The 18,415-nt window shown below is 42.5% G+C and overlaps 1 protein-coding gene across 8 annotated transcripts in view; it reads left to right on the top strand.

Annotated features, from left to right (window-relative positions):
- rims2a (regulating synaptic membrane exocytosis 2a) overlaps positions 1–18,415 on the top strand; it is a 272,468-nt gene that overhangs the window by 162,080 nt on the left and 91,973 nt on the right. For 5 of the 8 annotated variants that reach the window (XM_080750630.1, XM_080750628.1, XM_080750625.1 and 2 more), the window contains 5 exons: positions 2,185–2,232; positions 6,388–6,518; positions 8,741–8,912; positions 10,687–10,831; positions 15,881–15,949. In XM_080750630.1, the coding sequence (XP_080606756.1) occupies positions 2,185–2,232; positions 6,388–6,518; positions 8,741–8,912; positions 10,687–10,831; positions 15,881–15,949 (565 nt within the window). The remainder of the gene's footprint in view (positions 1–2,184; positions 2,233–6,387; positions 6,519–8,740; positions 8,913–10,686; positions 10,832–15,880; positions 15,950–18,415) is intronic. The other 3 variants (XM_080750629.1, XM_080750632.1, XM_080750627.1) reach the window with 2 other exon arrangements.

Genomic DNA, 18,415 nt, shown 5'->3' with positions numbered 1-18,415 from the left:
GCTCAGCTCAGGCTGGCTCTCATGTTGGAGGTCTGCACCATATCGTCGTTGTCGGGTGGAAACCGTTCGTTTTGTATTTATCGTTTTAAAAATGATCTAAACTAGTGAAAATAGCCGATCTACAAGCACACAACAGATCCGCTATTTTCACTACTTTTGTGCAACACTTTTGTATGATGAAGTAGGGCTTTAATTTACGAAAAAAAACATACACATTTGAAACTTGGAGATACAAGGTTTCTGCCCGACAGTGACGATATGTATTACACAAAGTACAGTACAGCCACTCAGCAAATCCAAAATCAACCGTCGCCTCTGCATCTGTGCAAACCTTTTGCAGCCAAAATGCTACCCTTGTCACGAATCGGCAGACCTCGAAAATGAACAGAAACGTACCGCAGTTTATTAAATGTTCTCTGCTCCTGTAATATATGCTGCATTCTGCATCCGATCGTGAATTCTGTGTGTAGTCAGAAACTGTAGCGTGGTATTTTTGGAGCGGGGGTTGGGGGGGATTGTGGGGGGGATAACGTCGCTGTGACGCAAAACGATTTGAGAACAGAGAGGAGCAGACTTGCCCGCAGAGAAAGAAAGGGATATAATTATGAGTCATAAACTGATCGATGAGTCATAGTTTTAGTTTATGACTCATCATCGATAATTTGCTGTGCAGAACTCTCTGCTGCAGAAGGAGGTGGTGGTGAAGAAGCAGAATATCTGAGACTGAAAGATAAACACAACACATAAAACAACAGATACTATAAACCAGGGGTTCTCAACCTGTGGGTCGGGACCCAAATTATTTTGGGGGGTCCCCAGACGATTAGCTTAATGTGCAACATTGTTTTCTCTCTAAACAGTAAACAAACCAACATAACGTTTAAGTGTAATAGAGGGTATCTGCACATTTCTAAAGTGACATTTTAAGGACTTTTTAATACCTCTAAAATGACAAATTAAACAATATTAGAGGCAGAAATTGTGAAAACAGCAGATCTACATGCTCACAACGCCTCGCAACCGTGTTATACAAAATGTAATGCCTCAACTCTTAGTGCTCGTCATGGTGTGGGTTCCTCAGTTAAAATATGATTATTTTGGGGGTCGCGGCCTGAAAAGGTTGAGAACCACTGCTATAAACCAGTGGACAGTAGTAACCTTTACTTGAGTGAATGCTACACTTAACTACATTTTTTGATCTCTACTTTTATTTTTTTGTATCACTCCACTACTTTTCAAAGACAAACATTGTACTTTTGACTCCACTACATTCTAGGAAGAGTGCACTACGAAATAACCGCCTACACCCTATTTCATGTCATGTATGTACGATGTATTGTGGACTGCATTGTATGCTATTAGTGATCTTTTTTTTTGTGGCTGTTGTTTGTATTGGAAAAATGTCTACATTTTAATACAGCAATGCATTGATATAAAACAATATATTTATATATATATATATATTTCAAAGCAATTTGAAAAGCAAGTAGTCCAGTACTTTAACTCAAGTACAATTTCGACTGACCAACATTTCCTAGTAGCTCAGTAGTATTTGACAGGGAGTTTGACTCAAGTAAAGTACTGCGGTCGAGTACTTTGTCCACCCTTGCAATAAAAATGCTGGAAAAAAGAACAGTGATGAAGGAATGAATCCTCTGGCTTAATTGCTCCCCCTCCAAAAATAATTGTTTTTGTTAGAAGTGGACAGTACTGTATGTATGTATATACAATGTATCTATATGTACACAGTAAAATCCTCAGTGTTAATTCATCCATTGGTAACGCAGAGAGAGCATGGTCACATTTGCACTCTCACAGACTTATACATTAACCACTTGAACCCCTAGCATCCCTGCTCTGGGGGGAACGGGTAGCCAAAAAGACAAGCGAGCGTGTGAGCTTGTAGATCGGCTATTTGAGGCGGAGAGACTTGCTGTAGACCGGAAAAGGTTGTCCAAGTGCAGAGTCAATTCAGGACCGCTAAGTCAAGAGTGCTTAAAACAGAGGATATTACTGTGTGTGTGTGTGTGTGTGTGTGTGTGTGTGTGTGTGTGTGTGTGTGTGTGTGTGTGTGCGTGTGCGCGTGCGTGCGCGTGCGGGCGGTGTTGTTGTTGTTGTTTTGTGGAGGTCTTTTGGTTTTTATTGCATTTTGTTTTTCTTTGTTGTTTAATTTTGCTTATCCAGAGCCAAAGCCTTAGTAGAAGAACAGCGCCTTTTGCCCCTAGGGTCCAGGTAATGGGCCCAGTGTGAAGGGCACCCTCCTCTCTATTTTGGTTCTTTATTCTCTCATTTTGACTGTTTGACTGGCCTTCTTTCTGTTTCCATACTCTACTGGAAGATGCATTCCTCCCAGGGAAATGACAGCTTCAGCTCTCCCTCTCAGTGCGCTGCATTGTGTCATCTTCTGATTTATTTCTGTTGTTGTTGTTATTATTATTGACTTAGTGCAGTGGTTCTCAGACCTTTTAATCTCAAGACCTCCCAGCTTGGCATACATTATGCCACGGACCACCATAACTCTGTGAGCGTACAAATGGAACCGAATGGACCCGTAAGGGTCCATTCGGTTCCATGTGTACACTCACAGAGTTACAGACTTCCTCGGGTCCATTTGGTTCCTAACTATTAGCTATAGGGAACCCCCTCAAAAGACCCCTTGGGTCGCCCCGGACCACTGTATTAGAGTCATGATTATGATTATACATTCATTCCTCCTCATTGACACCATTTAACCCATCCACACCATTACACCAGGGTGTTGCATGTCCAGCTAATCTGAACTAAATATTTCCGAGAGAGACACTCTTCCATTCCACTGAGTTATTTGACAAAATATCCGCCACGCTCTCTGCAACAGAGGTTTGCCTCATCACTGAAAATGTTTGCATGGATTAAAGTTCTGATTTCAGTCATTTTTTTTTATCAGATGATAAGTATTGGAATGGGTTCAGAAGCAGCTTCTGTAAAACCCTAATGGTCTCTGACATTTCATAGAAGCAAAGGCCTGGTTCAACCTGTTGGCTGTATGTAGAACAGCAAGAACATAGGTTTAGAATCATAAAACCTAAACAAACATCATAATTGTGAAAATTATTCTGGAAAAACGGCACTACACTGTAGCTCAGGGGTCTTCAACAGGGGGTCCGGGACCCCTAGGGGGTCCTCAGAGTTACTACAGAGGGTCCTCCAAATCTTTGTGTGGTAGAAGATTTTTTCTCCTTTTTTTATATTAACCACTTAACCCTAGCGTCCATATTCTGAGAACTTTAGCCAAAAATAGCAGACTTACAAGCTCACAACGCCTCGCGCTGTGAGGCGTTGTGAGCTTGTAGATCGGCTATTTTCGGCAAAGAGCTTTGGTGTAGAGGGGGAAAAGAGCAGTCAGAGTGAAAGGTAAAGTATTGACGGTTCAAGTGGTTAAACGGTTCAGGTGGTTAAACACTAATTGACATGAATCCAAAATACACTGACGATTGTGCTGTCAAACAATGAAACTATATGGATTGAGGTTGTGGGGGTCCCTGCTTCATCTCTCTCTCCACTAAGAGGTCCTTGGCCTGAAAAGGTTGAAGACCCCTGCTGTAGCTCCTTTCACGCGGTTTCACACATCACAGATTGGGACTTGTCTTTCGGTAATGCAGAAGCGTGTCTCTCTGACTGTTGGGTTTTCAGTCTTTCTCTGGAAAAGTATTCTTTGGCTTTTGATTTGATTAGATTTTTATATATTTATATATTTATTTATATATATATTATAATTTGTTTTAGTGTGACATGAATACAGACCTTTAGAAATGTGCAATTCAATTTAAAACAACATTAACCTCACTTTCCCAATTTCGGGCATGTTATTATAGAGAGTGATAGAAATGCAATTAAAAATCTAAAGAAATCCAATAATTTCAAACATTTTGTGTATATATTTTTTAAAGCAGATCTCCAAGCTCATAATGAGTGACACATTATGAGCTTGTGGACTTGATATTTTGGAAATGGGTGAGGAGTTTTATAGGTCTGGCGTTTCATGTGGCAAAGACAATATTATAGTACTAAGTTCTCCTTCACACTTTTGAGATCAGATTACATTTCCCTGTGCAGGTAAAAGTTAATGAATAAGCAAAATATTAGCAAATTGTATCACACAAATAATGGCCTTTAAATCAAACAAATCTTTTACCTATGACGCTTTCCCATGTGTTTGCATTCCATCTTTGAAGTGGATCTGTGTGGTTTTTATTTTGCAAATCTTCTTGTGTTGATAATTCCTTCTGATTCAGTAAGTGTGAGAATTCCGCTTATGATTACAGCCTGTATTCACCTCACTAACATTGTGATTTTATTTGGGTTAGAAGACCAATGATCCTTTACAGGTCTGTAACTCTGAGAGTGTACACATGGAACCGAGCGCTGACGACCGGTGGGTTAGACCAGTGGTTCTCAACCTGTGGGTCGGGACCCCCAGGCCCAGGGGGGTCCCCAAATTATTTTGGGGGGTCCCCAGATGATTAACTTAATGTGAAACATTGTTTTCTCACTCAACAGTAAACAAACCCACATGAGGTTTAAGTGTAAAGACTGGGTATCTGCACTTTTCTAAAGTGACAATTAAAGGACTTTTTAATACCTCTAAAATGACAAATTAAACATTGACCAAATTGTCAAATATTGTGAGGCGTTGTGAGCATGTAGATCTGCTATTTTCACAATAGAACCGTGTTATACGGTCTGAAAAGGTTGAGAACCACTGGGTTAGACTGACTCAGGTACAGCAGAGTTAACATTAAATTGATCTGATTGGTTCATGATGAGCCTGTTGTGCTTAACCACTTTAACCCTGGCATCCCAATTTTGGTCATGTCGTTGTAGGCAAAAAATAGCTGTGTGCGTGCGCGCGCTTGTGGACGTGTGTTTGTGGTTTGCGCAAATAATACAAGCTCAAGTTGAGTCTCTTGACATCATTATAGATTCACAGGTGATGTAGTCTGTTTCTTTGTGTGTTAAAGTACTGGCCTATAATATTACAGATGATTCGGTACAATTTGTTTAAGCCTCCTACTACTACTATGTGTTGTGTGACAAACATCTGAAATCCTGACTTGTCTTGGATGCCATCTCTTGCTTTGCTGCATGCATGAACACAAAGCTCTGACCTGAAATGACCCTTCTCATAATCACCACTCAAACAAGTATGGACGAAAGCTTAGAAGTTACATTTTCACTTCATCTATTTTCTTTTCCTTTTGATAGAATGGTTCACTTTCTCTTCTAAGTGTTTAACCTCACGAGTCCATACTTAACGTGAACTGTCTGATTCCACTCAACAACAGCATGATTGATTTCTGTTCATCAGTATTATGAGACGTTATTTTGAGATGATATTGTGACTGGTTTGCAAGCAAGGACATAACGCTGCTTTCTGAGCACATTCCCTCGAGCGCTTTACTACAATTTGGATATATTTGAATAACAATCAGTTCCGTTCCATAAACTTTATTTGTCTTGGCAATGCATTTTTATGGCACACTTGATCCTAAAATCAGTAACCACAAAATATATGGTAGACCAAGCGATGCCCAACCCGTGGAGCCTGGCCCGCAGCTGGATATACGGTAACCCCCAAATAATTGGCAGAACGCTACAATTTTATTGACACATAATGAAAAAGAAAATATTTTTTTTCTTCTTCTTTAAAACCCAGAAAGAATCATTTTCATTTTTTAACTTAGAATACACTATGGCAGTTCCATTCATCCAAGCCGGAACTCAATCAACTGATCATTAAACTTGAACACGCTCTGAAAAAATGCATGCAGCCCACCCATCTGCCGTGTTAAGTGGTCAGATGGGCGGGCTGCAAACACCTCCTAGATTTTCAAGTGGGCCCTGATCCATTCCCAGAAAGGGTTGGGAATAGGGATGGGACAATATGACAATTTCATATCACGATTATTGTTTTACGATATTATCCCATTAATCATAATCCATTATCCTGGGGCGGAACATTTGCCAATAAATAGCCGATCTACAAGCTCACAACGTGTTGCAACGCAACGCGTTGTGAGCTTGTAGATTGGCTATTTTTTGGCAAAGAGATTTGGTAGAGAGCGAAAAAAGACTGTATCAAGTATGTACCTTTTACCATTATAAAGGGTTTAAGTGGTAGCGGATATGCAGCTCGGCAAATGACAGGTGAATTGATCCCAGTGCATGATGGAGGACGATATCACGATAAATGAACTCTCCACGATACGATTATCGTGAGTGTTTTTTTTATCACGATAATATCGCTTATTGTCCCATCCCTTGTTGGGAACCCGTAGCCCTGCGTTTTCCCCTCTCCTTCTCCCCGAGTGAGCTCTCACCACATGGCCTCTGCTCTGCCCCCCGCAGGTCAAACTCTGGTATGACAAGGTGGGCCATCAGTTAATCGTCACCATCCTGGGTGCCAAGGACCTCCCGGCCAGGGAGGACGGCCGGCCCAGGAACCCGTACGTCAAAATCTACTTCCTCCCCGACAGAAGGTAAGAGAAGAGACAGATTCTACCCATGACGCGTGGGATGTTCTCGTCTAGCTGGCCCTGAATCTTTTTCCACATTGCGCTGCGAGCTTGTAGATCTGCTATTTTTGAAAAATCGTGAAAATGTGTGCAAGTCTTTGAATATCTTTGACCCGATCTTTGACCCGACATCTAAATCCTTCCTCTAAATCAGCTGTTCTCAAACCTTTTCATGTCAAGGACACCCAAAATTACATGTATTCGGCCGCAGACCCCCATCTCAAAATATGTTGTTCCAGGGACCCCCCCAGAAGCAGAGATTTGAGTTACAAAAGTCTGTTTTGAAAAATATATATTGAAAAATGTGCACACATTTTCACGATTTTTCTAAAATAGCAGATCTACAAGCTCGCAGCGCGGCACTCGGTGCCGCGCTGTGAGCTTGTATATCTGCTATTTTTCATTAGTTAAAGCATTCAATAATTGTAGGCCTAAATGGGTTAAGTAAAGTATTTTTTACTTGTTGAGTATGTCCATTTTTCGATAACTACTCTACTACATCTCAGAGGGAAATAATTTTTACCAGTTACTTGGCAGATGTGGAATATTATTACAAAGCATACATTAACCGCTTAAACTCTATTTTATACATCGGCTATTCAAAAATAGACGATGTTTGTAGATCCGCGAGTACAAACTTTTGGTATTTTTTTGCTGCACTGAAAGCGAGTGGAGTTGAGCGTGTACAATGCAGTCATATGTGTCACTGTTGGATGGATTTTCTATCAGGGTGTTTGTTATGTGTTTTGTATTGGGGTGAATAGTAGTGATGCCAACGCTCATCTGCTCGTTGTTTATCAACCTCGGAAAACTCAATCTAGGCCAGAGGTTCCCAAACCTTTCAGGCCGTGACCCCCCAAAATAATCATATTTGAACTGGGAAGAACATAATAGTAGTAGTTGAGGCATTACATTTAGTTTGACTCGGTTCCACATATAAATATAGTGAAAATAGCCCCTCACGAAGCTTGTAGATCCTGCTATTTTCAAAATAAATGTGTATTTCTTTGGTAATATTTTACAATTTGGCAATTTGTTATAGTTTGTTGATTACATTTGACCCAGTATCTCATAAGTCCTTGAATTGTAACTTTAGAAATGTGCACACACCCATATACACTGTTGAGTGAGAAAACAATGTTGCACAGCATATTAAGCTAATCATTTGAAGACCCACCTGGGGGTCTCAACTCTCGACCTCCAGTTTGGGAACCACTGTTCTAGGCCGTGGTTCTCAAACGTTCCCTTACGGGGATGTAACTCTAAGAGTGTGCAAATGGCACATTAAATGTCTGGAACTCTGAGAGTTCATCTAGGTAGATGTTTGTGATGATAAACATAGAGATGACGTGGACTGTTGTGTGCAGTGGTTGTCTCATTGGATGTTCAGTGGTGTGGTTTTTACACCATGTTCAGAGATGCGCCCCAATCAAGAGATGAGGAATGGAAGAAGTGATTGTTTCAGAGAAATGACATGGTGGGGAGGGGGGGGCGGGGGAGAGAGAGAGAGAGAGAGAGAGAGAGAGAGAGAGAGAGAGAGAGAGAGAGAGAGATGCTGTACTCATACTGGCAGCTACAAAGCGACAGTCTAATTATTTCCATCAGCAAGTTCCCTGTTCTTTTAGAGCCAAGCTGGGTTTCCTTTATATTTTTGTTGCTCGTCGGAAGTATACATGATGACGTTAATGAACGAGTTGCACAACACTTATACAGGGACTTTGTAGTTTTGTATCTTTTGTAGCTGCTAGCGTGAACGCACCGAGAGAGGAGGCAGACATTTCTGCCTCCTTGCCTCCTCGGTCCTACAGCATGGATGACTATCTAGTGTCAACGCCAACGCTATTTCTATATTAACAGAGTATACTAGGTTTAACTCTGTTATAAACAAACAGCAGTTTTATTTACTTTGGATAATGACATTATGTGAAGTCCACAAGATGGTCGCCTATTTCGGAAGGTCACACATTTCACTGTAACTGCATTAATACAGCAGGAGGCAGACATTTGAGTATTTGAATTTTGAGAGAGAGAGAGAGAGAGAGAGAGAGAGAGGGGCGTGGTCATCTCATTCTCCCAGCATGCAGTGCGTGGTGCCGTGCCGTGGTGTTGTTGACCTTGTTGTTTGTTTCGTGGCTGTTCTCTACCATGGTTGTAAATAAAAACAGTTTGAATTATTGTTCCTCCAGTGACAAAAGCAAGAGGAGAACAAAAACGGTAAAGAAATCCTTAGAGCCCAAATGGAACCAGACCTTTATGTACTCCCCGGTGCACCGGCGGGAGTTCAGGGAGCGCATGCTGGAAGTCACGCTGTGGGACCAGGCCAGGGTGAGAGAGGAGGAGAGCGAGTTCCTGGGAGAGGTGAGGAGACACACACACACGCACACGCATACACACACATGTAATCATGTATTTTTATGTCTACATAAGGGGCACGATACAAGGGCGCAAATATTCACAAGGTGCTGTAAAAATGAAGTCACCTCTCAGTGATATGTGTCTTTGGCTACCAATGATAGTAGAGATTGCACGGAATTTTGCGAGCCGTTTAGCTGCTTTTCTTTGGCATCCCACGTGCTTACAACCAACCTATGTACATGTCCTAGGCTGCCAAAGATAAACAAAAGTAGATTGCACCTAGCGTATAACTTAGCTCTGTGATAGTATGGAAGAGCGGCTGGTATTTAATGCCACTTAAAGAATGGAAACTGCTTTGGAGCCTTCATTGACAACTACAACGTCTGGTGTATTAGCAGAGAGATGTGCAAAGATTTCACATCGTTATTTTAGGGCAGCAATAGGCTCTATGCACGACAGCCATATTGGCAATAATTAGGGCCACTCAGAGCCCTGACTCCTAAAGCTAGAAACTAATTTCTGAAATGCTACTGTACAGTAGGCCTACTTGTGGCAAGTTGTGGGTATATTTGGCCCTCCAGTATATCGTCGTTGTCGGGTGGAAACCTCGTATCTCCAAGTTTCACATTTGTATGTTCTTTCGCAAAGTAAAGCCCTGCTTCATCGGCCGTTGCATAAAAGTAGTGAACACAGCAGATCTACAAGCGCACAACGCCTCGCACCGCGAGGCGTTGTGTGCTTGTAGATCGGCTGTTTTCACTAGTTTAAATAATTTTGAAAATGTTAAATGCAAAACGAACGGTTATGGACAAACAAGGTTTCCACCCGACGATGATGATATAGTGATACAAGCATGCACATGCACATGCACATGCACATGCACATGCACATGCACATGCACACACACACAACACACACACACCTGCCCGTGGGGAATGTGGGACACTCCCTGTCTGTCTGACTTACTGACCTGTCAGCTTAATGCAGCTGAATGGGGTCAAGCTCCTGATGAAGCTCTGGGCCTACGCAGGGATTTAGGTGTTCCACTGTACTCCACGTCTGACACGGACACCGGCCACATGGTGGGCGGGGTAGCCGGGCGCTACCGTTGCTGTCTTTTAGTATAAATATCAAATATTTGCAAGAGGTTGGGCTCTCAGTGGTAGGAATGGGACAATAATCGCTATTTATCGTTTATCATGGTAAAAAAATGCTGGAGATTTACATTTATCGTGAAATTGTCCACTTCTTAAACCCTCTATATAATTGGTAAAACGGACCTGTAAATAACGTACTTGATACAGACCTTTTTTCACTCTCTGCCAAATCTCCTTGCCAAAAAATAGCCGATCTACATGTGAGCTTGTAGATCTGCTATTTTCTGGCAAACGTTCCGCCCCAGGATAATGGAAGTTGGGGATATTTTGATTAATCACGATAATATGGTAAATCACAATTATTTTTGTCCCATCCCTACTCAGTGGTTGTATTGTTGTACCATGAAACTCTGTCTGTTTGGATGAGTTTCTGAAGTTTCTTGTAGATCTGCTATTTTCAAAAGATGTGTATACAAAACATATTTTTTTTTAAATGGGACATTCTGCCTATTGAATACTTTTATTTTCGGTACTTTAAGTGCATTTTGATACCAATACTTTAGTACTTTTACTCATGGCTCATGAACATTTTGAATTCGTGGCTTTTACTTGTATTTCTACATTGCAGTATGGATGCTTTTACTGAAGTAAAACAACGTGAGTACTTCTCCCCCCTTCAGATCCTGATAGAGCTGGAGACAGCCCTGCTGGATGACGAGCCTCATTGGTACAAGCTGCAGACACACGACGTGCCCCCGCCCCGCTCCTCCCCCAACACGCAACGCAGGCAGCTGCACGGAGAGAGTCCCACGCGGAGGCTGCAGAGTACGTACTGTAACACCCAAGTTCTCCCCTCTGATTTCAGTCCTTTCTATCAAATCAAAGCCTATTAGTCAAAGGCAATCGGCCTATATTTTGATTGTCTTAAGTACCAGCTCTTATGCCTTAACTTAAAGGCCTGTCCATACTGTCTCCGACCACCAAACATTTACCCGGAGAGTTCCGAATTTCCGACGTGCAGATTCACGAACTCTAATTCGGGGTAATGCTTTTCAGAAGATGCGAGTGATGTCATTTTGTAGTTGAACTGGACCTTTACGATGAAAGGTTCGGTGGTCAGAGACAGTATGGACAGGCCTTTAAGTTAAGGCATAAGAGATAATCAAAATAGAGTATTATCGGTCAAATTACAATAGAATACATCGTCGTTGTTGGAGTGGAAACCTTGTATGTCCAAAACCTTCCTTTTTTGGCGGGTTATTATTTTGAAACGATTTAAAATTGTGAAAATAGACGATCTACAAGCACACAACGCCTCGCATCGTGCTTGTAGATCGGCTATTTTCACTACTTTTGTGCGACACTTTTGTATGATTAATGAAGTAGGGCTTTACTTTACCTAAAAACATACACATCTGAAACTTGGAGATTCAAGGTTTCTGCCTGACAGCGATGACGTTGACATGACAATCCATAAAACTCTAACGGTCTCAGATATTTCATAAAAGCTAAAGTTATACAAAGGCTAAATCTGCAATTTATTATTGGCTGTATGTAGAACGGCAAGAACATGATAGAATGATAATACCTAAACATCATAATTCTACATATTAAATTAATGAAAGGATAAGGAAGCCATCATTGTATTTGTTTCTTATCATCAAAATAGCCCAGTGCAATATAAATATATATAATTTCACCTACTATGTCCAGTCTGGCCAAAACAAATATAGCTCATATCCTGGAAGTCATAAACCTTTACTGTTGTCCAAAATGAACAAGTCCCAGAGTGCGGGTGGAAACCTTGTATGTCCAAAACTGTTTGTTTTGTATTTATAATTTTTAAAATGATTTAAACTAGTGAAAACAGCGGTGCGAGGCGTTGTGTGCTTGTAGATCAGCTGTTTTCACTACTTTTGTGCGACGCCCTTGTGTGATGAAGCACGTGCTTTACACAAATTTGAAACTTGGAGATACAAGGTTTCTGCCAGACAGGGACGATATGAAGTAACGTCGAGTGCTCTCAGGAAGTCAGCCACTGCATGGGGACAGAGATCGAAAAAGCATTTGCCGTAACGCTTCGTAAAGTTCTTCCCGGAAAAAGAATTACAATGCTCAGGTTCATTGCGATGAACAATTATGATTGTTTTAGGACAACAATGTAGTCGTATGACTTTCAGGTTATGAGCTGTAGTTGTTTTGGCAAAAGACAAACCAATTTACAGCGGATGTGTTCCGTGCCCTCGATTTGAAAGTCGTGCAGCTCGCAGTTTGTTTCTATGAATACTTTACAGTAAGTCTCTGACTGGAGGATCAAAATGTTCACGATGGACAGCAGTGACAATGTATGTTATGTTGATGTGTACTTTTGTCTTTGTTGTGCTTGTCACATCAACCTGAATGCTTCTACAGACAAAGGCTCCTATTCGTACAACTCAGGTAACACCCCCCCCCCCCCCCCCCAGCCATCATTGGAGCTTTTGAGTGTTACTGTCCTTCCGTTTGGAGAATGCCTTCTCGTGTCCTGATGCTCCACCCTTTTCCCTGGAGGCTGCATTTTTATTTTTCCGCTGCCTTACATTAATTTCTGTGAGCCGGTGTGAGATTTGGCTTCTGCTTATACCACTCATCGGAACTAAACTCAAGGTTGTAGACTCAAAAGACTTATCAGCTCAGTGACCTTGTGGTTAGAGTGTCCGCCCTGAGACTGGGAGGTTGGGGCTCAGTCCCCAGCCGAGTCTTATCAAAGACTTTAGAAATGGTAGCAAATACCTCCCTGCTTGGCACCAAGGGTTGGTTTGGGGGTATTAAGTCCCTGCGCTGCGACATATTAGTGTCATGTCCAGGGGGTGTACTTGTACATGTCATGTGACATACTAGAGTCTTGTCCACAGGGGATGTACTTGTACATCATATGATATGACATACTTCCAGTGTTTCTCAAACTTTTACATTTCAAGGTCCCCTCACCTTAACTCTGACAGTGTTCCATTTGTACACTGTCAGAGTTACAGACTTGTATGGGTCAATTTAGACTCCCCTAAAGGCACCCACAGGGTCCCTTGAATCCACTTTGAGAACCACTGACATACTTGTCATGTCCAGGAGGTGTACTTGTACTGTACATCAAGTTTCTCAGAAGGAAAAGGAGCTTGAGGAGACACCCTGCGCCTTCCCCCTCTGTGTACCCACGCAGCACGTTCCTGAGTGTTCATTTTAACTCGGAGAGTCTCTCTTAGAGTTAAATTAACACCTGGAATTGTCCTGTGTAACAGTATACCTGGTGGTGCCTATCCCTGTGTCATATCTTCTGTTTGCGGTCCAGTCAACAATCCGTTCCTATGCAGTTATTGTCCCTTCACCTCCCTTAATGAAGAGTTGTTAAGAGGGAAACTCTGGCCTGTTATTTTGTGGTCTGGTGGTGGGGTCTTATAGACCAGGGGATAATACTGATATTTTCACAAATTGGTACCACCCAAGGTGACCGTACGTTTTTTACATTTTTGTCTTCCTACATGTCTCTAGTTTATATTTTGGTATGATAACCCTTTCTGAGAAGTAGCTTAATTGATGTTATCACCTGCTAGAGTCGGTGTCTCTCAGAAAGGGTTATCATACCAAAATATAAACTAGAGACATGTACGAAGAAGAAAATCCAAAAATGTTACGGTTACCTTGGGTGGTACCAAAATTTGTATTATCCCCTGTACTATTATGGGTCTTCCAGGTCAAAGTGTTGGTCTATGGGGGTGGGGGGGAGGGAGGGCTGCCTACATCTTTTGTCCTCTGTGGTGTGTATCTTTTTAAGTCCTGCCTGTTTTCAGTGTCCCCCCTCTCCCCCTTTTTAAAATATGGGCCAAATACATTTTAAGCCTCTGCTTGTGCTTGTGTGTCTTAAATATGAATAGGCCTACTGTACTGTATGTTACGATATGATTCACTTGATATTATTCACTATATTATATACATGATTAGGGTTATTCTATATTTATACTATTGCCTCTCTGCTCTCACGCACTTTATTCAGTCAATGGATATAGTAGGTAAACATGTGTGTTACTTCTCTCATTCCACTGAATTCTTATTTCACTGCAGTACTGTTTCAGTGTATTGCTTTACTACCGGACACGTCAGGGTGTCTGGGTGTTTGTGTGTGTCAGTACGAGGGTGAAAGAGCTGACAGCTAGAAAAAAGAAATACTCTGGTCGTCTGTATCCTCGTTGTCGGGTGGAAACCTTGTATGTCCGAAGCCATTAGTTTTGTGTTTATCGTCTTTAAAACGATTTAAGCTACCGTAGTGAAAATAGCCGATCTACAAGCACACACTACTGTTGTGCAACACTCTTGTATGATGAAGTAGGGCTTTATTTTCGTACACATTTGAAAACTTGGAGACACAAGGATTCTGCCCGACAGTGATGATATGTATATATATGTCTGTAGATGAGAATGTTGGGAGAGGAGGCGCTGCCAGAGAGAGCAGCACTTTTCTGAAAAAGCACAAGTGTCCATTTGATTTAAAGTTGACTGAATGGGGGACAGGGGTGCGGGGGGGGGGGGGGGGGGGTATTTCAAAATGAGGGGAGGAGCGGGATAAGGTGACTTGAAGGATGAAGGGAAGAGAGCTGACGAGCCAGGCCCCACCTCACCCCGTCCACCCCCTCCCCCCATCCTCACGTTTCAAATTGAACAATTGGATGTGTCATCTTCAATGGGGCCACAGCTCAGCTTGAGGAGAGATCTGGATCATTCCTTACAGTTATTTTTATATATCGTTGCTGTCGGGGGGGGGGGGGGGGGGGGGGGGGGGGGGCAGAAACCTCATATCTCCATGTTTCAACTTTAGCAAACGTTTTGTTTTAGTTTCGGAAAACCGACGCAGTTTTGACGCGGCACTTTGTGAGCTTGTAGATCTGCTATACTCTTAACTATTTCTGAAGGATCTTGAAAGTTAAAGTGGTTAATACGTGTGTCTGTGGTTTAAAAAAATATGGAACTGATGAAAAGTATTAACAAGGACTAAATCACGGGTCTTCAACGTTTTCAGGCCAAGGACCCCTTAGCTGAGAGAGAGATGAAGCAGGGACCCCACAACCTTATCATAGATTCCATCGTTTGACAGCACGATCATCAGTGTATTTTGGATTCGTGTCAATTCGTGTTTTCAGATATTTAACATGCACTTGAACCGTCAAAACGTAATAAACTTGACCTTTCACTCTTTACTTAGTGTGCTCTTTTCCCCCTCTACACCAAAGCTCTCTGCGAGGCGTTGTGAGCTTGTAGATCTGCCATTTTTGGCTAAAGTTCTCAGAATAAGGATACTAGGGTTCAAGTGGTTAAGGAAAGTGGTTAAGGAGAAATCATATATCACACAAAGATTTGGAGGACCCCCTGTAGTAACTTCGAGGACCCCCTAGGGGTCCCGGACCCCCTGTTGAAGACCCCTGCTCTAAGGACCCCCTCGAAAATGAGATGTTGCATCTCAAGGGCTTTATCCTTCTAAATAAAGCTTGTACTATATACGTACAAGTAACAGTTTTGGACATATAAGGTTTCCAACCGACAGCACTGATGTATATTAGGAGAAATATTGTTTTGGCTTGCCGGTGCCTGCCTGCCAGCACGGTGACGTACGGGAGAGACAGTGACATCTGAATTCATTGGGTATATAAAGATATATATAGTATATCTTACTGGACGCAGTGTGAGACGTCACTTTAACCAATAAAGATTACAATCATGCTAGGCGTTTCTCGACAGGCGCTGGGGGTGAACGAGACCAATGTAAATGAACCTCTCTCTCTTCTCCTCTCAATCCCCCCCCCCTTCACTCACTTCCCTCGCCCTCTTTCCTCTCTCTCTACCTTGAAGGATCCCAGAGGATAAGTGACAGTGAGATCTCAGACTACGACGGTGAAGATGGTGTTGGGGTAATAACGGGTAAGACACACATTGATCCCAATCTCACACGTACTATTAACCTGTAGTCATGCACATGACAACTGTACAACATGTTAGACCAGGGGTCTTCAATGTCTTCAGGCCAAGGACCCCTTAGCTGAGAGGGAGATAAAGCAGGGACCCCCACTACATATTGTATACAATTGTGAAGCAGATTTCATTGATGGATTCATAGACTTGTTTGACAGCACTGTCATCAGTCTATGTTGGATTTGTGTTAATGTGTTTTTTCAGACATTTAACCACTTAACCTCTACACCAAACCTATTTGCCAAAAATAGCCGATCTACAAGCTCTCAACGCCTCGCAGTGCGAGATGTTGAGAGATGTCATACAGTCTGGAGTTCAGAAGGGTATGAAGAACCTGCATTTCCATACCATCATGTCTAGTGTTAACAGGGTAAAGCAATGCTGCAGCATCACAGTAAGTTGCCTCCCTCTGCACTGCCTGCTGCTGCTGCTGCTGCTGCTGCTGCTGCTGCTGCTGCTGCTGCTATACACTCAGCTCCAACCATACGCCCACGCAATATAGAGAGAGAGATTGAGAGAGAGAGAGAGAGAGAGAGAGAGAGAGAGATAGACAGACAGACAGAGAGAGAGAGAGAGAGATTGAGAGAGAGAGAGAGAGAGAGAGAGAGAGAGAGAGAGAGAGAGAGAGAGAGAGAGAGAAACGAGCTGAACATAACAAAAAAGTGGCACAAGGGAAAAGACAGAGATCAGATGTGTCAGAGAGCGAGGGAGGGAGAGAGAGAGAGAGAGAGAGAGAGCTTGAAAAGAAAATAAGAAAGAGAATAAATTACTCTTCCCAGACAGACAGACAGACAGACAGACAGACAGAAAGGAGGGATGCCTGTAAGATTGCCGGATGAGAATTTAGCTGAGGGAAGCCCTTCCTCTTTAACATTCCCATCATTCCCCTCAGCGCTCCAGTATGCAAGCAGCAGACCTCCCCCAAGGCAGGGAATACCCCCTCAGCTCCCTCTGCTCCTCCTCACACCTCCTCCTCTATGCACATCTCCTCCTCTCAAGGCAGGGAATACCCCCTCAGCTCCCTCTGCTCCTCCTCACACCTCCTCCTCTATGCACATCTCCTCCTCTCAAGGCAGGGAATGCCCCCTCTCTGCTCCTCCTCACTCCTCATATCCTCGTTGTCGGGTGGAAACCTTGTATGTCCGAAGCCGTTCGTTTTGCGTTTATCGTCTTTAAAACGATTTAAGCTAGTGACAATAGCCGATCTACAAGCACACAACGCCTCGCATCGCGAGGCGTTGTGTGCTCGTAGATCTGCTATTTTCACTACTGTTATGTGCAACAATCTTGTATGATGAAGTACAGTAGGGCTTTATTTCGAGAAAAAAGAAACGTACACATTTGAAACTTGGTGATACGAGGTTTCTGCCCGACAGTGACGATATGCAGACCTCCTCCTCTCAGAGCAGGGAATACCCCCTCAGCTCTCTGCGCCTCCTCACACCTCCAGGCATTCCCCCTCATTGCTCAAGCTCCAGTCCATCTCAGCTTAATCCTGCAGTCTTAACATCAAACTGCTGGCACTGCTACTATCCAAAGGGGGACATACCGGTACTGCACATAGGGGTGTGTCAGTTAATCAAACTAATTGATTGAATCGATAGTCGAAGTGTAGATCAGCTATTTTTGCACGACACTGTTGTACAATGAAGGGCTTAAGTGGTTAACCAGTCTGATTGATTCAGTCTATTATATAAAAATCAATTAGATTCATTGGTATAAAAAAAAAACATAATACCACCATAAATCTTGGGTAATTGCTAAGAAGATCATGGATAGTTTCAGCTCATATCTTGAAATATGCCTGTACAGCACCTGGTCTCTAAACCGTGACAACTATTTCGCTATCTTTGAATGCTATTTAGAGCAGTAATAATTACGTCCCTTGAAAGCTGTACAAAGGAAGTTATCATTGTTCGTCATTTCCGTTCACGGTAACCCTTTTTTATTTAAATACCTTTAACCATTTACTGTTAACTTTAAACATTTACTGTTTTCTGTTGTGGGGAAAGCTTTAGCAGAAAATAGCTGATTGACAAGCCCCTTGTGAGCTTGTCAATCTTTTCCCCACAATACGGATGCTGAGGTTTAAGTGGTTAAGAGACTGCAAAGCTGAAACGGTAGTTTCATCCGTTTTCAGCGTTTCCGTTGTACAATGTGATGGACGCATTTGAAAATTGTGGGAGGCAACAGTCCGTCAGCAGATACTACTGTATGCAACCTAAAAAGCACCTTTTTAGCGTATTCAGTAGCTATCAACATGAGCCTGTTGTTGCAGTGATGGTGTATACCAGGGGTCTTCAACAGTGGGTCCGGGACCCCTAGGGGGTCCTCAAAGTTACTATAGGGGGTCCTCCAAATCTTTATGTGATAGAAACTTTTCTCCTTTTTTATATTAACCACGAGAACTTTATC

Source organism: Nannobrachium achirus (assembly GCF_963921795.1).
Source record: "Nannobrachium achirus genome assembly, chromosome: 2".
Lineage (NCBI taxonomy): Eukaryota > Metazoa > Chordata > Actinopteri > Myctophiformes > Myctophidae > Nannobrachium > Nannobrachium achirus.
This window is presented reverse-complemented; position numbering and strand designations above follow the sequence as displayed.